The sequence below is a fragment of the Aquarana catesbeiana genome, linkage group LG07, assembly GCF_042186555.1.
Source record: "Aquarana catesbeiana isolate 2022-GZ linkage group LG07, ASM4218655v1, whole genome shotgun sequence".
Lineage (NCBI taxonomy): Eukaryota > Metazoa > Chordata > Amphibia > Anura > Ranidae > Aquarana > Aquarana catesbeiana.
Window position 1 is genome coordinate 218500103 of NC_133330.1, and position 18912 is coordinate 218519014.

The window sequence follows — 18912 nt, forward strand, 5'->3', positions numbered from 1 at the left end:
AATCCTGTCACATTATTGATATAAAGAACAGATAAAAGAGAAAAGAGAGAAAATAACAATGGATAGGGTTAGGAGGGGGTGGGAAGGGACCGCTGTCTGCCTCAGGCGGGTCTAAATCACGTTAAAGCTTATCGTAAAGAGTTTACGAGTTTGAAGCCATAATGTCCGCATAAGCGGCTGTGTATTTAAAGGCGAACCAACAGGACCACATTTTCTTCTTCAGTTCAGAATTTTTTTACTGGAGTAAGTTAAATCTTCCATATAATATAAATGATCCACTTCCCTCAGCCATTGGCGTAAGGAAGGTATCTTGGGAGGGATGAGAGCTTTTGCAGCGTTTAATAGATGTGGGGTGACCGATTTTTTTTTTATATGATCCTGTTGACTCGCCTGTACAATGTAAGAGAACATACCAAGGGTCATTGGGAACTTCAGAACCCTAAATCTCCTTAATCAAAAATAAAATAGTAAGCCAAAAAGGTCTTATCCGAGGGCAATACCACCAAATGTGAGCATACGATGCAATTGCTCCGCAGCCACGCCAGCATAGTGGTGACTTTTGGGGGAAAAGTTTGTGTAGAGTTGCAGGCGTGTAATGCCATCTAGTCAACAGTTTGTAATTGACCTCTGCAATTTTAGAGGCTATCGAGGATGAGTGGGACAGTAAGAGGATAGAAGACTTCTAAAGGTCTGTCAGATTCCTTTTCAAGTCCATCTCCCAGTTATGAAGAAACGTGGGGTAGCTAGCAGGCGTGAGTGATCCTAGTGCTTGGTAAAAATAAAAAAGAGGCCTTTCCACCGGGAGATCCTCCACAAATGCTGATTCAGTCGGTGTTAACCTGGCTGTAGTGCGCAGGGGTTTTGGAAGGGTCTGGATAAAGTCCGATAATTGAAGATATCTCCACTGATCCATTAGCGACGAGGTCGGTGTTGAGGTGAGCAAAGATAGTGGAACAATATTCGAGTCCTTGACAACCTGGTGTAGTTGAACATTATTCCCAAGGTTCCAAGAGTGAAGTCTGGGATCAATATTCCCCGGTGGGAAATAGTGGTGGCCAGTCAGAGGCATAAGGGGGGAGTTATATTGCCACTTCTGAGTTCTGTGTAACAAGTCCCAGCATGCTAAGGTAGACCGAGTGAGTGGGGATGTAGTAGGAGATAGGGATCTAAATTTCCTTGGAATCCAGATTAGCGTGTAAAGGTCAGTACCCCCGAGTGCCATCTCAAGTGACACCCAGAGTTTCGAGTCCTTGTGGTATTTCCAATCTGAGATCCTAGATAGAGTTGTTGCCAAATAGTACTGTTTAATGTCTGGTAAAGCTAAACCTCCTATATTTTTAGGTCTAAAAAGGATTGATCTGGCAATTCTTGGGCTACATCTATTCCATATATATCTGCTTATAATACTCGTTACACGCTTAAAAAAAACTGTTGGAACTTGGAAAGGTATCATTTGGAACAAAAATAGTAACCTGGGCAATATGTTCATTTTGACCACACTGATCTTCCCTAACCAAGAATGTGCGAGATGCGACCATTTTTGTAGATCCGTTTTAAGTGTATTTAGTAGTGGCATAAAATTAGCACGGAATAGGGATGATAGATTAGGGGTAAGAAATATACCTAAATATTTCAATGCCTTTCTCTGCCAACTGAATGGGAAAGATTTCTGCAGGATGCTAGCCGTCTCTTGGGGAACTGAAATATTAATTTCGGATTTGGACATGTTGATCTGGAAATTTGAAACTTGGTTATATGTGGAAAAGGCTTGCATCAGGTTGGGTAAGGTAATTTTGGGTTGTTGAACGTAGAATAAAATATCATCCGCATAGGCGGCATATTTATGTTCAAAATTGCCTATCGTGATGCCATGAATGTTTGGATTGTGTCGTATTGTCGATAAGAAAGGTTCGAGTGAGAGGGCGAATAAAATAGGTGAAAGAGGACAGCCCTGACGTGTACCGTTGTGTAGAGTAAATGGTTCACTTAAAGTACCATTTATTCTCAATTGTGCAGAAGGGTAGTTATATAAGGCCGATATCTGACTTAAGAGAGGGGCTGATACCTAAATGGGCTAGGGTCGCTAATAAGAACCCCCAGTCCACCCTGTCAAACGCTTTCTCAGCATCTGTTGATAACAACAGGGTGGGCTGGGGGGTACCGCGAACATGTGCAATCAATGAGAGGGTACGTAAGGAGTTGTCTCGTGCTTCCCTACCGGGGATAAAGCCTGTTTGTTCCGTAGAGGCCCACTTCGGTACTAAAGGGAGGAGTCTATTCGCTATAAGTTTTGCATAGAGTTTAGCATCCAAATTCAAAAGGGAGATGGGGCGATAACTACCACAAGCGCTTGGATCTTTCCCTGCCTTCGGGATAACGGCAATGTGAGCATGGAGGGTTTCTGACCTAAGGGAGTCCCCTGAGGGAATCGAGTTAGCATATTTGGCTAAGCTCGGAAGTAAAATGTCAGCAAAAGAGCGGTAGTATGTAACTGTTAAGCCGTCTGGGCCTGGTGCCTTGCCAGTGGCCATGGTCTTAAGTGCTCTACGAATCTCTTCAATGGTAAATTCCCCGTCTAGGGTAGCTAAAATATCTTCCGGCAACTTAGGAAGATCGGCCTGCTGTAGGTAATCTTGTATAAAGCAATTACGGGACTCTTGGTCAGGATATGGTGGTGGACCTTATATAGATGCTGATAGAACGATCCAAACTCTGCGGCTATGGTGGGGGTATGGTGAACTATCTCATCTGTTTTAGTCTTAATTTTGGGTATAAAACTCGCAGCTTTTTTTTGTTGAAGGGAACGAGCCAACAGTCTGCCGGGTTTATTGCCCCATTCATATGTACGTTGAGCTATTATGCGAAATTGTTGTTTTTGTGCAACATGGAAAAGATTCTTTAAATCTTCCCTCTTTCTGGTCAACTCCAGTGACACAGACTGTGAGAGGGTTGATTTGTGTTGTCGCTCAAGGGCGTTTATATCCCGGATAAGTTCTAATTGTTGAATCGTTTGCTCCTTTTTTTTTCCTAGTACCTAATTCAATAAATTTCCCACGGATAAAGGCCTTATTGGCCTCCCATACTGTGCCCAGGGAAATATCTGGGCTAGCATTCTCCTGAAAGTAAAATTTCAGTTCCTTTTCAATCATGTTATTGTCGATTTCGTCTGTTTAATAAATTATCATTTAACTTCCAGTTTATTCTTTTGTGTGGAATAGATAGAACGTGTAACTTAAGTACGATCGGTGCATGGTCTGAAAGAGTAGTTGTTTCGATATACGAGTCTACTATCAAGGGAAGGTGTTGGTAACTTACAAAAAAATAATCGATACGTGAATAGGAGTGATGTAAATGTGAAAAATGTGTGTAATCTCTCATCTGAGGGTGTAAGATTCTCCACACATCCATCAGCTGAGCTTCATGCAAGCGTTTACGTATAAACGTTAAACACGTATGTGAGATGCAGGATTTGCCAAGCGACGTGTCCAATAAAGGTTCGAGAGGAACATTAAAGTCTCCCGAGAGGAGGACACATCCCTGAGCAAACTCCATTAATTTCTTAAGAGTGTTAGCCAGGAAACCAGCTTGGTCTCGATTGGGGGCATATAGCGTAGCGAGGGTGCACGGCATACTGCCCAGGTTGCCTCTTATAAATAAAAAACGTCCCAAAGGATCACTTACCATAGAATCAAACTTGAACAGGGTATCTCTGCGGAATCCAATGGCCACACCCTTTGATTTATGTATGTCAGTCAAGCTGTAGAACCATGTTGGATAATTTGGAGAGAAGAGCTTAACCGAAGTTGTATGTGTGAGGTGGGTCTCCTGCAAGAAGACAATGTCCGCTCGCAGACGATCCAACTCTTTGAATAAATTATGTCTCTTACCTGGTGCATAGAGACCATGAACATTAAGTGATATCAAAGTGAGCTTAGCCATTGACAGCGACAGGGAGCGCTCGTTCAGTGTACTTTCCACATCTAACTGATCCGAGGCAGACAGCAGGAGGGGACAAGGGAAGGAGGAAGAGGGAGAAAGGGGGGAAACAAAAGTGAATGGCAGAAGGAAAAAAGAATATGTTAATAACCATTTTCAGCACAGTCAAAAGCCACCATATTAAAAGGTGGGCATGAGCACACAAAAATCTGTTGTGCATAGTTGGGGCGAGCCGCGGACCCGTCACACCCCTACGCCCAGCTCCAAAAAGAGCTGGCGCCTGAGGGCAACCGGCACCCCGACCTCCCCAAAGGGGCGGGCTCGCTACCAGGGGCAACCGACAGGGCACAAACATAACTGCCCATGTGTTATATCATCGCCCCGGCCACGGCACCTTATCTTGCAAAATGCGTTACATAAAACCCAGCAAAGAAGAGAACTAGAAAAAATAATTAAAAAAAAAAAACAAGCAAACCAGTAGACTTCCCTCCTCTCTTCTTCTCCTATCCACCCTCCTCCTCCTTTTCTACTCTCTCCCCCCACTTTAAAAAGAGGAAGAATCTTAAAACAAAACTGAGTGGGGGTGATCCCAGCACACAGAGTAGGAGAACGCTTTCAATATCTTAGCATCTCAGTAAGACAAACTGTAAGTTTAAAGTAAAACAACATTTGTTCCACAATTGTGGAAAGAGTGTGCAGTCCTAATATAATCTATAAAAGTATACTTGCGGATGCTATGAATACGAGAAGTCTCTTGGGTAGAATGCAAGTGAAATCAGAACAAAAGTCACCCAAGTGGGGAAGAGGATCCAGGGGAGCCAGATCTGCGTTTGTGCTGCACTTTTTGCCAGCCTGGATCCGAAGGGACATTGAGTGGAGGGATGGATTCTTGCCATCCTGGAAGATCCGGTGGAGAGATGTTAAGCTCCGAGCAGAATTTTTCCAGATCCTCAGGGAAGCGAAGGATTGCTGTCTTGCCGTCTTTGTGGGCAATAAGGGCTGATGGAAAGCCCCATCAGTAATTAATAGAGGCTGTACGCAGCTGTTCAGTAAGCGGACGCAGGGCCCTGCGTCGTTCCAATGTTTCTCTAGCGAGGTCAGGGAAGAACAGGAGGGATGCGCCATCAAAGTAATGGTATTTTTTCCCGGGCCTTCTTCATAATTCTCTCCTTTTCATCATAGTAATGCAGCCTGCAGATAACGTCACGGGGGATATCAGAGGACAGGTTGCGGGGACGCAAAGCTCTGTGTGCTCTATTAATTTTCAGGGGAAAGTCTGCTGGCCGGCCTAGCAGGCCATTAAATATACCACGGAGGGAAGGCAGAAGATCATCACCTGTGGCCTCTGGCAGGCCTCTTATCCATATGTTGTTCCGCCGATTGCGGTTCTCCTGGTCCTCGCTCTTATAGAGAGCCATTCTATGCGAGATGGAGAGGTTGCGAGTAGTAGTCTGCAAAGACCTTATTGCGGCCGCGTGGCGATCGAGGCGCAGCTCCGATTCCTCCACACGTTCCAACACGTGTGCAAGATCTGACCGGACAGCTGAGAGTTCTTTCTTAATAGAGCGTTCCAGGCTAGAAAACAGGGTGGCTAGCTCCGTTTTAGTGGGAAGATCGCTAACCAGTGCTGCGACCTCCGAATTCCTGGAGGTACTTTCTTCCCCTTCCGAACAGGCCTAGATCGCCGGAGAGTGTCTCCTAGTAGCAGGTCTATGGCGGGAGGAGGAGCTCGAGCCGCGTGGTGAGCGGCCTAGTCCATCCATGCTGAGAATGTCCTCTGTTTCCGTGGCTAGGTAACGCTTTATGGAACCCGAGGGGGTTCCTTTTTGAGGCAGGGATTTGCCTGTCCTTTTCCCCATATTGTGTTGGGTTGATGCAGGGTGAGTACCTGGGTTGAAGCAGTTATATGCGGTGCCGCAGCCGGAGCTCAGGGGAAACACGTCTTCACCGCTGCATACCGAAACCACGCCCCTCGGAGCACAAGTTCTTAAACAAGAACTTAACTTGTTCCGTGGATAACGCACAGGGCTTTAAAGACCCTGTTGACGAGGAACTGGAGTCATTGTTAAAGGCTTCCTTTTCTTTGCCAGTTCAGCTATTCAGCCAGCTGTCGCAGCAATTGGAGTCTGTCAGTCCTTAAAGGATCAGGTCAGACGCCCTGATAGGCTTAACCAGGAGGACGATCTTGCTGAAAATAGGGCAAATATTCCTCGAGTGCTGTGTTTTGCTGCAGATGCCTTTTTAAAGGATTCTATACAGTAATTCTCTCGTCTGGCTCTCCTGTCTGTACACATGTTCAGACATGTGTGGCTTAAGAACTGGTCAGCCAAGTTTGCCTATAAGAAGTTATTGGCAGGGTTCCCCTTCCATGGGGAACGTTTGTTTGGTGATGATCTGGACAAGTACATCCAAAAGATTTCTGGAGGAAAGTGTTCTTCCTGTAAAGAGAAGGACCAGGCGTTCCTTGTTTAAAACCTCGGGGACTTCCTCAGGTATTTCAGCGACAAGGCAGTTCCACTGCCAACAGGGCGATTGAGCCAGGGGCAAGCCCCAGGGCCAGAAAAACCCCTGGCTCCAGAACTCTTCTAAACCCGGCACCAAGCCCTCCTTTTTTAGGGGACACCCCCACTCTATTAGGTGGGGGGAAGGCTGCTCCAATTTGCGGACATTTGGAGAACAGTGGTGCAGGATGAGTGGGACACCTCAACAGTGTACCGCTGTCGAGCCTGTTCAAAGTTCTGAAACCAAATGGGGACATGAGTCCAATCTTGGACCTAAGATCTCTGAACCAACATCTGTTAATCCAATCCTTCAGGATGGAGTCAGTCCGCTCGGTAGTAGCCTCGCTCACGATGGGAGACTTCTTAGCCTCCATCGATATCAAGGACGTGTATTTACACGTACCGATCTTTCAGCCTAATCAGAGGTTCCTGCGATTTGCAGTAGTGGAACGCCATTTCCAGTTTGTGGCACTGCCCTTCAGGCTTGCCACAGCACCTCGGGTGTTTACAAAGATCCTACCACCTGTACTGGGTCTTTTAAGGGCCCAGGGGATCTTGGTGCTCAGATACTTGGACCTCCTGCTCAGATCACCCACTTCAGGCCCTGGAACAGTGTAGCTTACACAGGGCGGTATTTAGAAAACCTGGACTGGGTCATAAATACCGAAAAGTCAGCCTTGAGACCAACTAAGAGTCTCAAGTATCTAGGTCTGATCCTGGATACAGTCCAGGCAAAGGTATTTCTGCCACCTGTAAAGATCTGTGCCCTGAAGGGTCAGGTAAGGGGCACCAGGCAACACTCCATTCGGCTCTGTATGAGTCTTCTGGAAAGGATGGTGTCATCCTTCATGGCAGTTCCCTACCCTCAATTCCATTCCAGGCCTATACAACAAGACATCTTGTCGGCTTGAACAGGAGAGCACAAGCCCTGGATTACCCCATGTCCTTATCTCCCCATGCACGCTTAAGCCTAAGCTGGTGGTTGCAGGATCGGAACCTGCAAAAGGGAAGATCCTTCCTCCTGGTGTCTTGGAGAGTACTGACCACAGATGCCAGTCTCTCAGGCTGGGGAGTGACCCTAAAGGGACTCGCAGATCAGGGGAGATGGTCAAGGGCAGAGCCTGCCCATCAACATCCTGGAGTTACGGGCGGGAGGTCTGACTCTACGGTCCTGGATGGTGGAGCTTCAGGACTACCCCATCAGGGTTCAGTCTGACAATGCCACTGTAGTGGCCTATATCGACCACCAGGGTGGTACCAGGAGCTGTTCAACTCAGGAGGAGGTGAACCACATATTAACCTGGGCAGAGGGACATGTGCCGGTTCTATCGGCAGTCCATATCCCGGGAGTAGAGAACTGAAAGGCAGATTATCTCAGGAGCCAGCAGATCTGCCCAGGGAATGGTCCATACGCCTAAATGTGTTTTGGGAAATCTGCCAGCATTTGGGATAGCCAGAGGTCGATCTATTAGAATTCAGGTTTAACAACAAGCTACAGCAGTTTGGAACAAGGAACAAGGCATCAAGGGATGCCAGGGAACAAGGGATCCCCTGGCAACCGGAGCAGATGCTCTAGTGGTTCCATGAAACCAGTTCTCCCTGGTTTTTGCTTTCCCCCGATTCCTCTCCTTCCACACTTGTTGCGCAGGTTTCAGAGAGAGGGTGTTCCGGTCATCCTGGTGGCACCTTTTTCCCAGAGATCGTAAGATTGGCAATAGACAGGCCATGGATGCTTCCGCGCCGCCCCGATCTACTGTCTCAAGGGCCTATATTCCACCCCAATTTACAGTCTCTAAATTCGATGGCATGGCGATTGAAGCTAGGGTGTTAAAGGATTGTGGCATCTCGGGACCAGTGGTGTCTGCCCTAGTGAATGCCAGAAAAGCTGTCACTAGGAAGATCTATTATGAGGTCTGGAAGACTTTTATATTGCTTGGTGTGAAGACAGAAAATGGCATCCTCGGAAATACGCGATTGCGAGAATTCTCTCTTTTCTACAGTCGGCTGTGGAAATCAGATTGGCTTTGAGTACAATCAGGGGTCAGATTACAGCCTTGTCAGTATTCTTCCAAAGGCCCTTAGCCTCCCATTCACTGATCCGAACCCTTATGCAGGGGGTAACTCGTTTGCTTCCCCCATTAGGTCACCTATGTCTCCTTGGGACTTAAACCTGGTACTGTCTGTATTACAAAAACAACCGTTTGAGCCTACCAAAAAAATTCCTTTAGTCTTGCTGTCACGCAAGCTAGCCTTCCTGATGGCCATCACCTCAGTTAGAAGGGTGTCTGAGTTGGTGGCCCTTTCGTGCAGGGAACCATATTTGATCCTTTACCACGACAGGATCATGTTACGACCTGTTGCATTCTTCTTGCCTAAAGTAGTGTCGGCCTTTCATTTGAATCAGGACATTGTTTTGCCTTCCTTTTTTTCTCTCAGCCTCGTTCGGCGGAATAGAAACGACTGCACTCCTTAGATGTAGTGCGAACAGAGTTTGTCTAGCCCTGCGGAGATCTGAGGATCATACTCCTTTTTTGTTTTAGCAGAAGTACCCTAGAAGGGGCAGGCAGCTTCCAAGACTTCCATTGCCCATTGGGTCCGTCAATTGGTCATTCAGGCCTATGGTCTGAAACGTAAAGCTCCTCCCTTAAGGGTGAGAGCTCATTCTACCAGGGGTGTAGGAACCTCCTAGGCTTTTTGCCAGCAGGTATCTGTTGCTCAGATTTGTAAGGCTGTTACCTGGTCTTCAGTGCATACGCTCACAAAATTTTTTCAAGTGGATATTCAAGCAGCCGAGGATTCAGCTTTCAGCCGCAGTGTACTGCGGGCTGCCGTATAAGGTCTGATGGCTAATGTTTGGCAGGGTGTCTTCCTCCCCTCAAGGCTATTGCTCTGGGATGTCCCAATAGGTAATGAATATTAACCTCACTCTGTCCCATGATGTATGATAAAGAAAATTGGATTTTTTCATCATACTTAACTGTAAAATCCTTTCTTTGATCACGGGACACTGAGGTCCCTACCTTTTTTTTGAGGATTAAGTGCTTGCTATAAAACTGAAGTACTTCCTGTATATGAGGGGTTATACAGGGGATCACTTCCTGTCTAAAGATCTTTGGTCTACCAGTGTCCATTCACCTGGAGATGAAGTATTACCCAGTAGGTTATGAATATTAACCTCGCTCTGTGTCCGTGATGTACTCAAAGAAAAGGATTTTACAGGTATTACGAAAAAATCCGATTTTTTTTTTTTTCTCTTTAGCGCTGCACATATTTTTAGAATTTTGCTACACAATTTTGTCCTTTGCTGTGCTGGCTGCTTTTTTTTAATACTATCAGCGCGGTATTCCCCTTTGTTCTTGTATGCTCCCCTGCATATCACAGCCCCCTCCCCCTTTACATCACGGTCCCCCTTTTACATCAGTGTCCTCGGTTCCCCCCATCCCTTTTTACATCAGTGTCCTCGGTCAGTTCCCCCTCCCTTACATCAGTGTCCTCGGGCCCCCCCCCTTTACATCAGTGTCCTCGGTGCCCCCCTTTACATCAGTGTCCTGAATAGGTGTGGATACAGGCATTTAAAGGCACGCCAACTGGGCATTAGGCTGAGCAGTGATGGTGGCATTTTTTTGCTGGACTACAGCTCAGCAGTGGATGCATATTGTGAGTACCTCTGCATTTTGTGTTTGGAACTACGTCTTCCCGAAAGAAAGGTGGGGGGAATACAGCAGGGAGGAGCGCAAAGGTGCCGCGCTGTCAGGATCTAAGGATCCTAGTCACGCTTCCACAGTACTGTCTTCTCCTGAAAGGCCAGAGGCAACTAGCCAGTTTGAGCCATTGAGGCTGTCAGGCATAGTGATTACAGACAATATTTCAGCCTCTGCATATGTCACCAAGGACGATTTTAGCTTCAGCATTAGCTGGTTTGGAAGGAAAAATAGCCAATATGATCGCGTCTGTCTCCTAGTCCGGGAAAAAACTAGAAAGGTCCCCTTCTCCCCCTCCTGACCTTACAGTATTGGAACAGAAATGGGCAGATGACATTGAGGGGCCATTGGGTAACTGGGAAGTAGGGAAGGCAGATGACTCCTCTTCTGAGGATTCAACCTCAGAGGAGCCCTTCTCAGCCTCGCAATCACAAAAACTGCTAGTCCAATCCCTTACAGAATTGGTCCGTTCTGCATACAAGTTTCCCCCCAGCGGAGGTGGCTGAGGCCCCCTTTTCTTCGGGTTCTTTTAAGGGCCTTCACAGGGCCCACATGCTTTCCCTTTACACCCACTACTGGAGCAACTAATATATGCAGACTGGGATCACCCAGATAGGTATTTTTGTTCCTCCTGGAAGATTTTCTCTTCTTTATCCCGTGGAAGAAAAGTTCACTAAGAAGTGGAGTTTGCCAGCAGTGGATGCTGCTATTTCCTCTGTGAATAGGAGTCTAACTTGCCCAGGTTTTTAAAGTCCAGCCGACATGAGCTAGAATATTTACTTAAAGCCTCCTTTTCGTTAGCTGGTTCAGCAGCGCAGCCTGCAGTAGCAGCGATAGGGGTTTGTCAATCCTTAAAAGACCAGCTCAAACAGGTTATTAAAGGTGTCCCTGCTCAAGGGGAAGCAGCCGGCGAGTTAGCGGAGCTGCCAAGGGCCTTATGTTTTGCAGTTGATGCTCCTAAAGATTCTATTCAACAGGTGTCGCACTTTGCCCTCTTATCTGTGCATATGCGCAGAATACTCACTGGTTGAATCATTGGATAGCTGAATTGCAGTGCAAAAAGCTATTGGCAAGTTTTCCTTTTCATGGGGAACGGTTGTTCGGAGACTATTTGGACAAGTATATCCAAAAAATTTCCGGTGGTAAGAGTGCCTTTTTACTGGTTAAAAGGAGGAGTAGACATCCTTCATTTAAACGTTCTTCCCCTGGCACCAGGTGCTGCAACCTTCAGGCAGTTTCAACAGCCTCCACTGTCGGGGTCAAGAGGTAAACCTGAAGGCCAGAAGAAGGCCTGGGGGCAGAAGCGTGCAAAACAGAGTCCTTAGGCCTCCTTATGAAGGGGCGCCCCCACCTGGTCGAGTGGGGGGAAGGCTTCTGCAGTTTTCAGGAGCCTGGCGGAAGAGATACAAGACAGATGGGTCTTTATTTCAGGCACTGGACCGGTTGGCGTCAGAGGTTGTAATTATAGAAATTCCAACAGAGAAGCAGGGCAGGGGGTTTTATTCGAATCTCTTCACTGTGCCAAAACCGAATGGAGATGTCAGACCCATTCTAGATCTCAAAGATCTAAATCAATTTCTAACCATCCGCTCCTTTCGCATGGAGTCAATTCGGTCAGTCATGTCCACTCTGAGGCGAGGAGAATTTCTAGCATCAATAGCCATCAAAGATGCATATCTGCATGTGCCGATTTACCCAGCTCACCAGAAGTTTCTGCGATTCAAAGTGGAACAGCCCCATTTTCAGTTTGTGGCCTTGCTGTTCGGGTTAGCCACTGTCCCCCGGGTGTTCACAAAAGTTCTGGACCCACTATTAGCAAGATTAAGGGTCCAGGGTATATCAGTAATGGCATACCTAGACGACCTGCTGCTTGTAGATCAGTCTGTTGCATGGCTAGACCAGAGTGTGTCCAGCACGGTCACACTCCAAGTATTTGGAACACCTGGGTTGGATTCTCAACCTAGAGAAGTCAGCCTTACGGACTGTAAGAAGGCTAGAATACTTGGGTCTGGTCATAGACACAGTCCAAGAAAAGGTCTTTTTACCTCAGACGAAGGTCAGAGCTATAAGAGATCTGGTCCGCGTGGTCAAGGGAAAGAAGTGTCCCTCCATTTGCCTTTGCATGAGGTTGCTAGGGAAAAATGGTGGCTTCATTCGAAGCTATTACCTATGCCCAATTTCATTTTGCAAAACAGTATTCTGTGTGCTTGGAACAAGAGGATCCAAGCCTTGGACTGCCCAATGTATCTGTCCCCAAAGGTGCGCCAGAATCTCAATTGGTGGTTGATGGCCAGAAATTTGCAGAAGGGTAAATCCTTCATGCCGGTAGCCTGGAAGGTAGTATGATGGATGCCAGCCTATTAGGCTGGGGGGTGGTTCTGAAGGAGGCCACTGTCGAGGGGAAGTGGTCAGAGACCGAAAAAGCCTTGCCCATCAACATTCTAGAGATTCAGGCAGAGCGTCTGGCTCTAATATCCTGGACTTTCAGATTGCAGGGTTGTCCTGTCAGGATGCAATCCGAAAAATGCCACAGCAGTGGCTTACATCAGCCAACAAGGGGGTACCAGGAGTCAGGCGGCCCAGGAGGAGGTGGACCATATTCTGACATGGGCAGAGAAGCATGTGCCTTTTCTGTCAGCAGTCTTCATTCTGGGAGTGGAGATTTGGCAGGCGGACTTCTTGAGCCACCAACAATTGTCCCCGGGGAATGGTCCCTGCATCCCGAGGTTTTTTCAGCCATATGCCAGAAGTGGGGTACCCCAGACATCTGTTGGCATCCAGGTTCAACAAGAAGTTGCACAGCTTTGTGTCAAGTACAAGGGATCCGCTCGCATTCGGGACAGATGCGCTAGTGACCACTTAGGATCAGTTTTCTCTGATTTATGCGTGTTCCCCCCCCCAGTTCAGCTGCTACCATGGCATCTACGCAGGATCAAGGAGGAAGGGAAGCCGGTGATACTGGTAGCCCTGGCATGGTCCAGAAGATCCTGGTATGCAGAGATCATAAGGCTGGCAGTAGGGAAACCGTTGACTCTTCCATCCCTTCCAGACTTTCTTTCGCAAGGACCGGTGTTCCATCCTCCCTTACAATCTCTAAGTTTAACGGTTTGGCTATTAAAGCTCAAATTTTAAAGCATTGCGGGCTCAGTGGTGACTACCCTGATTAATGCAAGGAAGCCGGCTTCTGGGGCCATTTATCATAGGATCTGGAGGTTTTATATCTCCTGGTGTGAAGCCAAAAGTTGGCATCCTTGAATGTATGTCATAGGAAGAATTCTTGCTTTCCTACAATTGGGGTGGAAATGAAGCTAGCCTTGAGTACCATCAAGGGTCAGATCTCGGCTTTGTCAGTATTTTTTCCAAGACCGTTTGCTTCGCATTCTTTGATCCGCGCCTTTTATACAAGGGTTAACTCGTATAACTCCACCAGTCAGGCCACCCATGGGATTTTAATCTAGTTTTATAGGTCTTGCAAACACAAGCCTTTTTAGCCTATGCGCCATATTCCCTTGATCCTTTTGACAAGGAAGTTATTTTTTTGGTTGCAGTAACCTCAGCAAGGAGAGTGTCTGTCAGAATTGGCAGCTTTTTCCTGTAAAGAGCCATACTTAATTATTCATAAAGGCAAGGTGGTGTTGCGTCCTCACCCAACCTTTCTGCCTAAGGTAGTGTCTAGTTTTCACTTGAACCAAGATTTCTCCCTGCCTTCCTTTTTCCCAGAACCTCGCTCTGTGGAAGAAAAATTGTTGCATAACTATAGGCCAATCTCACTCCTCAATGCAGACCTCAAAATTTTTACAAAAATACTGGCCACTAGGATCCAACTCTATCTCCCGTTCCTGATTCATTTAGACCAGGTGGGATTTGTCCCAACTAGGGAGGCAAGGGACAACACAATCAAAGTACTTAACCTTCTACACGTAGTCAATCATACTAAGACTCCCTGTGTTTTCCTAAGCACGGACGCAGAGAAGTCCTTTGACAGGGTGAACTGGCAATTTATGACATCCGTTTTAAATCATATAGGATTGGGCAAGACAACGCTAAATTGGATAAACTCAATTTACATTGAACCCACAGCTCGTGTTCGAGCTAACGGAGTCTTGTCAGACTCATTTGCAAATAAAGGGCAGGGATGTCCTTTATCCCCGCTCCTTTTCGCCCTGTCACTGGAACCCTTCCTGTGTACCGTACGTGCCAATCCGGATATCACCAGTGTGGTTATGGGAGATTCACAGTAGAAGATCGCTGCATATGCAGATGACATGCTGTTCTCGCTTACTAACCCAGTGGTCTCCCTTCCAAATCTTTTACAAGAATTTAGAACAAATGGTAGTATTTCGAATATGAAAATCAATTTCAATAAATCCGAAGCAATGAGCATAGGAGTGCCTCCATGTCTCCTTACAACCCTTAGGGACAGTTTTAAATTTAAATGGACTGCCACAGCCCTGAAATATCTGGGTACACATATCCCCCCCCAAAATATCTCAGATATTTGCCCTGATTTTTCCCCCGCTATTGACCACTGTTCGTGCTCTGCTCACCAAATGGCATATAGGGATACATTCATGGTTTGGTAGATGCAATATCCTTAAGATGTGCATTCTTCCCAAATTTCTATACCTTCTACAAGCCCTACCGATCCAAATCGCTTCTTCATACTTTGATCAGACAAGTGCCCTTTTTTTCGATTTCATATGGGCACATAAAAGGCCAAGACTTAACAAACTTCAACTTATACTGCCCAAACAGTATGGAGGACTAGCGGTTCCAGACCCCTGCAGATATCAACATGCAACCCATCTGACCAGATTTATTGACTGGAACCGCCATCAATCCATTAAACTATGGACTCTGTTGGAACAGACTCAGTGTGACATAGCCCTGAACAGAGCACCTTGGTGCCATAACGTACTGCCAAGAGACATGAAGAATCATTCCCTGACAGACACGACAGTGCGTACATGTTCATTTCTCTTTACACAATACCGCCTTATGACAACTGGGAACTCCAGAGTTCACACCAGGATACACAGACCCTATCTTCTGCTCCCTGAGAAACTTTGGTTACTTCCAAGCCTCCCACTTACTAAATGCCCAGTGGCCAACCACGTATGAACTCATGAGCTCGGACAGCCCGTTCCATTTAGATTACTGGAGAGCTCTCCAACTCAACCATTTCTTAAATCACTACCCCCTCACGGAAATTTTGACCGAGCCCTGACCACTTTCGAAGCTTACTGTTCTGAAGAGGGAGCTTTGCCTCATGCCTTGTCTGCTACCTACCAATTGTTGATTACACCACCAGATGGCCACCAGCTGCAATGCCTCGATGTGTGGGAACGGGATATGCAATGTACCTTCACGGCACGTCAAAGACAAAACATCCTCCATTTTACATATAGATCCTCGATAATCATTGATTCGCCACTTATTAGATGCCGCCAAGGCATGCATTCCCTTACTGTGGAAGTCCACACAAGCTCCGACCGTTGGCATGTGGCTTAGAAAGGTGGAGGACATAAAAAAAAATGGAGGATCTTGTCCTTACAGCCCGACATCAAAATGAACGGTATACCAAGACATGGAACATGTTTAATATGTTTATATTCTCGGATGAGGGTCGGGCACTCCTGGGAAGTGGTACACCAGGTTAGAATAGCTCCCTTATAGAGGGACTGATGGTTGAAGAGGTTGGTGTCGACTAACAGTACTTGCTAGTACCTGTGGCCTGAGTCACACACGTTCCCTGCCTCCCTGCGCCCCCTCTACCCCCATCTCCTTTCCCCTCTTACCTTTGCACCCCCTCTCTCCTTCCTCTATATTCTTCCCCTTCCCTTCCTCCCTCTCCTACTTTCTTGCTAGCCGTCCCTCTCTAGTTCCTCCTTCCACATTGCTCCCCTCCTTTTCCATCCTTTCATCTTGAGCTATCTATCTTTGACTCTTCTTGATAAGAAAATGGAAAATAGAAGGGGTTTGCCCTATCCGACTGTATAACACTGCAGTGTAAGGTTTCTTTGTTCTGTTTTGAAGGATTAAAATAACTCAAGGGTTGCAGATAATTTTACCTTGTTTTCAAGATAATATACTGTTAGAGGCTGCGACCTCAAAAATTTCATATTTACCTGTCAATGATATTGTACTGGGGCTTTACCCTTTCTTGAATGTGAATAAAAACTATAATTGAAAAATTGTTGCATTCTCTTGATGTGGTGAGAGCTGTCTGGATCTATCTGAAGGTGACGGCTCAGATGCGGAAGACTGATGCTTTGTTTGTGGTGCCAGAGGGGCCCAGAAAAGGGCAGGCATTGTCAAAGTCAACTATTTCACAGTGGATTTCTCAGATTATAATTCAGGTTTATGGATTGAAAAGAATGGTTCCACCTTTTCAAATTGGAGTGCACTCTACTAGGGGAGTAAGGGCTTCATAGACAGTGCGTCACCAGGCCTCTATGGTTCAGATTTGCAAGGCTGCAACTTGGTGGTCAGTACATGCATTTACTAAATTTTGCCAGATGGATGTAAGGCAGTAGGAAGATGCCGCTTTTGGGCACAGTGTACTGCAGGCAGCAGTGTATAGGTCCTCACGTCTGATGGCGGCCCGCATTGATATGTGTCTCCCTCCCCTCAGGGGCATTGCTTTGGGACATCACACAGTAATTACTATGGCTGCTCTGTGTTCTGTGATGTATGATAAAGAAAATAGGATTTTTAATACAGCTTACCTGTAAAATCCTTTTCTTGGAGTACATCACGGGACACAGAGGTCCCTCCCCTCTTGTTGGGATATACGTTGCTTTGCTACAAAACTGAGGTACTTCCTGTATGGGAGGGGTTATATAGAGGGGGACTTCCTGTCTTTTGGGTGTGCCAGTGTCCACCTATAGGTGGCGTATAACCCACATAGTAATTACTATGGCTGCTCTGTGTCCTGTGATGTACTCCAAGAAAAGGATTTTACAGGTAAGCTGTATTTAAAAATCCTATTTTTTTTCTCTCAACTAGCTAATTTGTTTATTGTAATACTTTCAGGTCCTTTTTGCGTAATTAATCATGGCCTACAATGTGGAAACTTGATGTTACGCTAAAAAAAGTGTATTTATGGAAAAAGTTGCAATGCATATGACATAAACTATACATGCATTGATGCATGATTTTGTGCTATGCATGTAGGCAACAGGTCAGCTTTAAACCTTCGTGGTTCTAAAGCCTTAAGGTTTTTTACCTTAATGCTTTCTATGCACCTCCCCTTTTCTTACCTTAGCCCGATCCCAATCCAGTGATGTGCTTGAAAGCAGTGGCTCGCGCCACTGTCTCTCTCCTCACTACTCAGTTTGATAGCAGCAGGAGCCATTGACTTCTGCTGCTGTCAGTGAAATGCAATGAAGGGGGAGGGGCAGGGCCGAGCCACTTGCACTGTCAATTAACAGACAAGGTGGCTCGAAAGCGAACCCGCACAGTGCTCCCATGGAAAGCAACAATCCATGGGGCACTTGCTGAAGAGGAGGAGCCTGGAGCGCCGGTGCAGGACCCCAGAAGAGGAGGATCGGGCATGCAGGTAAGCATGACATGTTTGTTATTTTAAATGGGGGAAAAAAAGTTTAATATTACTTTAAATAGCTGGATTTTCTGCTATATCTATTTTGCTTTTCAGGAATTACAAAGAGCACAACAAAAGGTGTCTTCCTTAGGCAGAGAGAATACTGCACTGGATGGAGAGTGTCATGATAAAGAGAAAGAGATAAATCATCTTCAGACTCGCCTTGCTGTTCTGGAGCAAGAGCTGAAAGACAAGGATCAGATTGTGCAGAGAAGTAATGAGATTCTCTTGGCCACCCAGCAGCAGAAGGTTTGTGTACCTAAACGTTACAAAATGTGTATAAATTACACTGCTTATAAACAGGGTTCATGATTGGTGTGTTTTTTACAGACCGGATTAGAGGCTAGCACTGAGAAGAAGCAGGCACAGATAGGAAAGTTGGAAGCAACTATACAATCCTTATCTGCAGAGCTCCTCAAGGTAAGAACCAATTTGTGGCATGCTTGTTCATGTTTTCTGTGTATGAGATTCATGTTTGTTCCCACATTTTTTATATTAAAGTGGATGTAAACCCTCATATATACCCAGTGAAGTCAACAGCCTCAGATGATACACAGAGATGAAACAAATCTCTCTGTCATGTATATCTGCTGTCTTCAGCTTTAAATACTGTTTTTAGAAAGTGAACATCTTAGAATTTTCACTTCCTCGTTCTGCACCGAGAGAAGTCTTGGATTACACTGGGGGACAGCTGATTGGAGGAAGGGCACATACTCCCCTTCAGATAGGCAGAGACTTTCAAAGCTGTCCCATGAGTAAAGCAGCTTTCTGCTAATCTTTTTATAGCGCCCTCCCTGACACAAAATTAGACCTGGTTTTATCAGGTGTCAGAACTTGTCAGAAGTTATCATGCTGATAACAGAAGAACAGAGCAGGAGACAGCCACAGGACACAGTGCTTTGAAGAGATAAGAAAACACCGCAGATATTTGCCCAGCTCAAATTTCATGAATTGGGTTTACATCCACTTTAACTGCTTTGTTTTTCAATACTAGCAAGAGAAGGGTGAATATTAAAGTGGTTGTAAACCCTTTTACAACCACTTTTTACTACAGCTAAGCCTATAATAAGGCTTACTTGTAGTTACCATGGATATCTCTTAAACCTGCACGGTTTAGGAGATAACCCCTGGTATCCGCATGTGCCAACGTCAGCGGCACATGCACACTGAA

General features: G+C 46.1%; 1 protein-coding gene across 2 annotated transcripts in view; it reads left to right on the forward strand.

Annotated features, from left to right (window-relative positions):
• SASS6 (SAS-6 centriolar assembly protein) overlaps window positions 1–18912 on the forward strand; it is a 139557-nt gene that overhangs the window by 94741 nt on the left and 25904 nt on the right. For both annotated transcript variants that reach the window (XM_073593047.1, XM_073593049.1), the window contains 2 exons: window positions 17796–17990; window positions 18072–18161. In XM_073593047.1, coding sequence (XP_073449148.1) covers window positions 17796–17990; window positions 18072–18161 — 285 coding nt within the window. The remainder of the gene's footprint in view (window positions 1–17795; window positions 17991–18071; window positions 18162–18912) is intronic.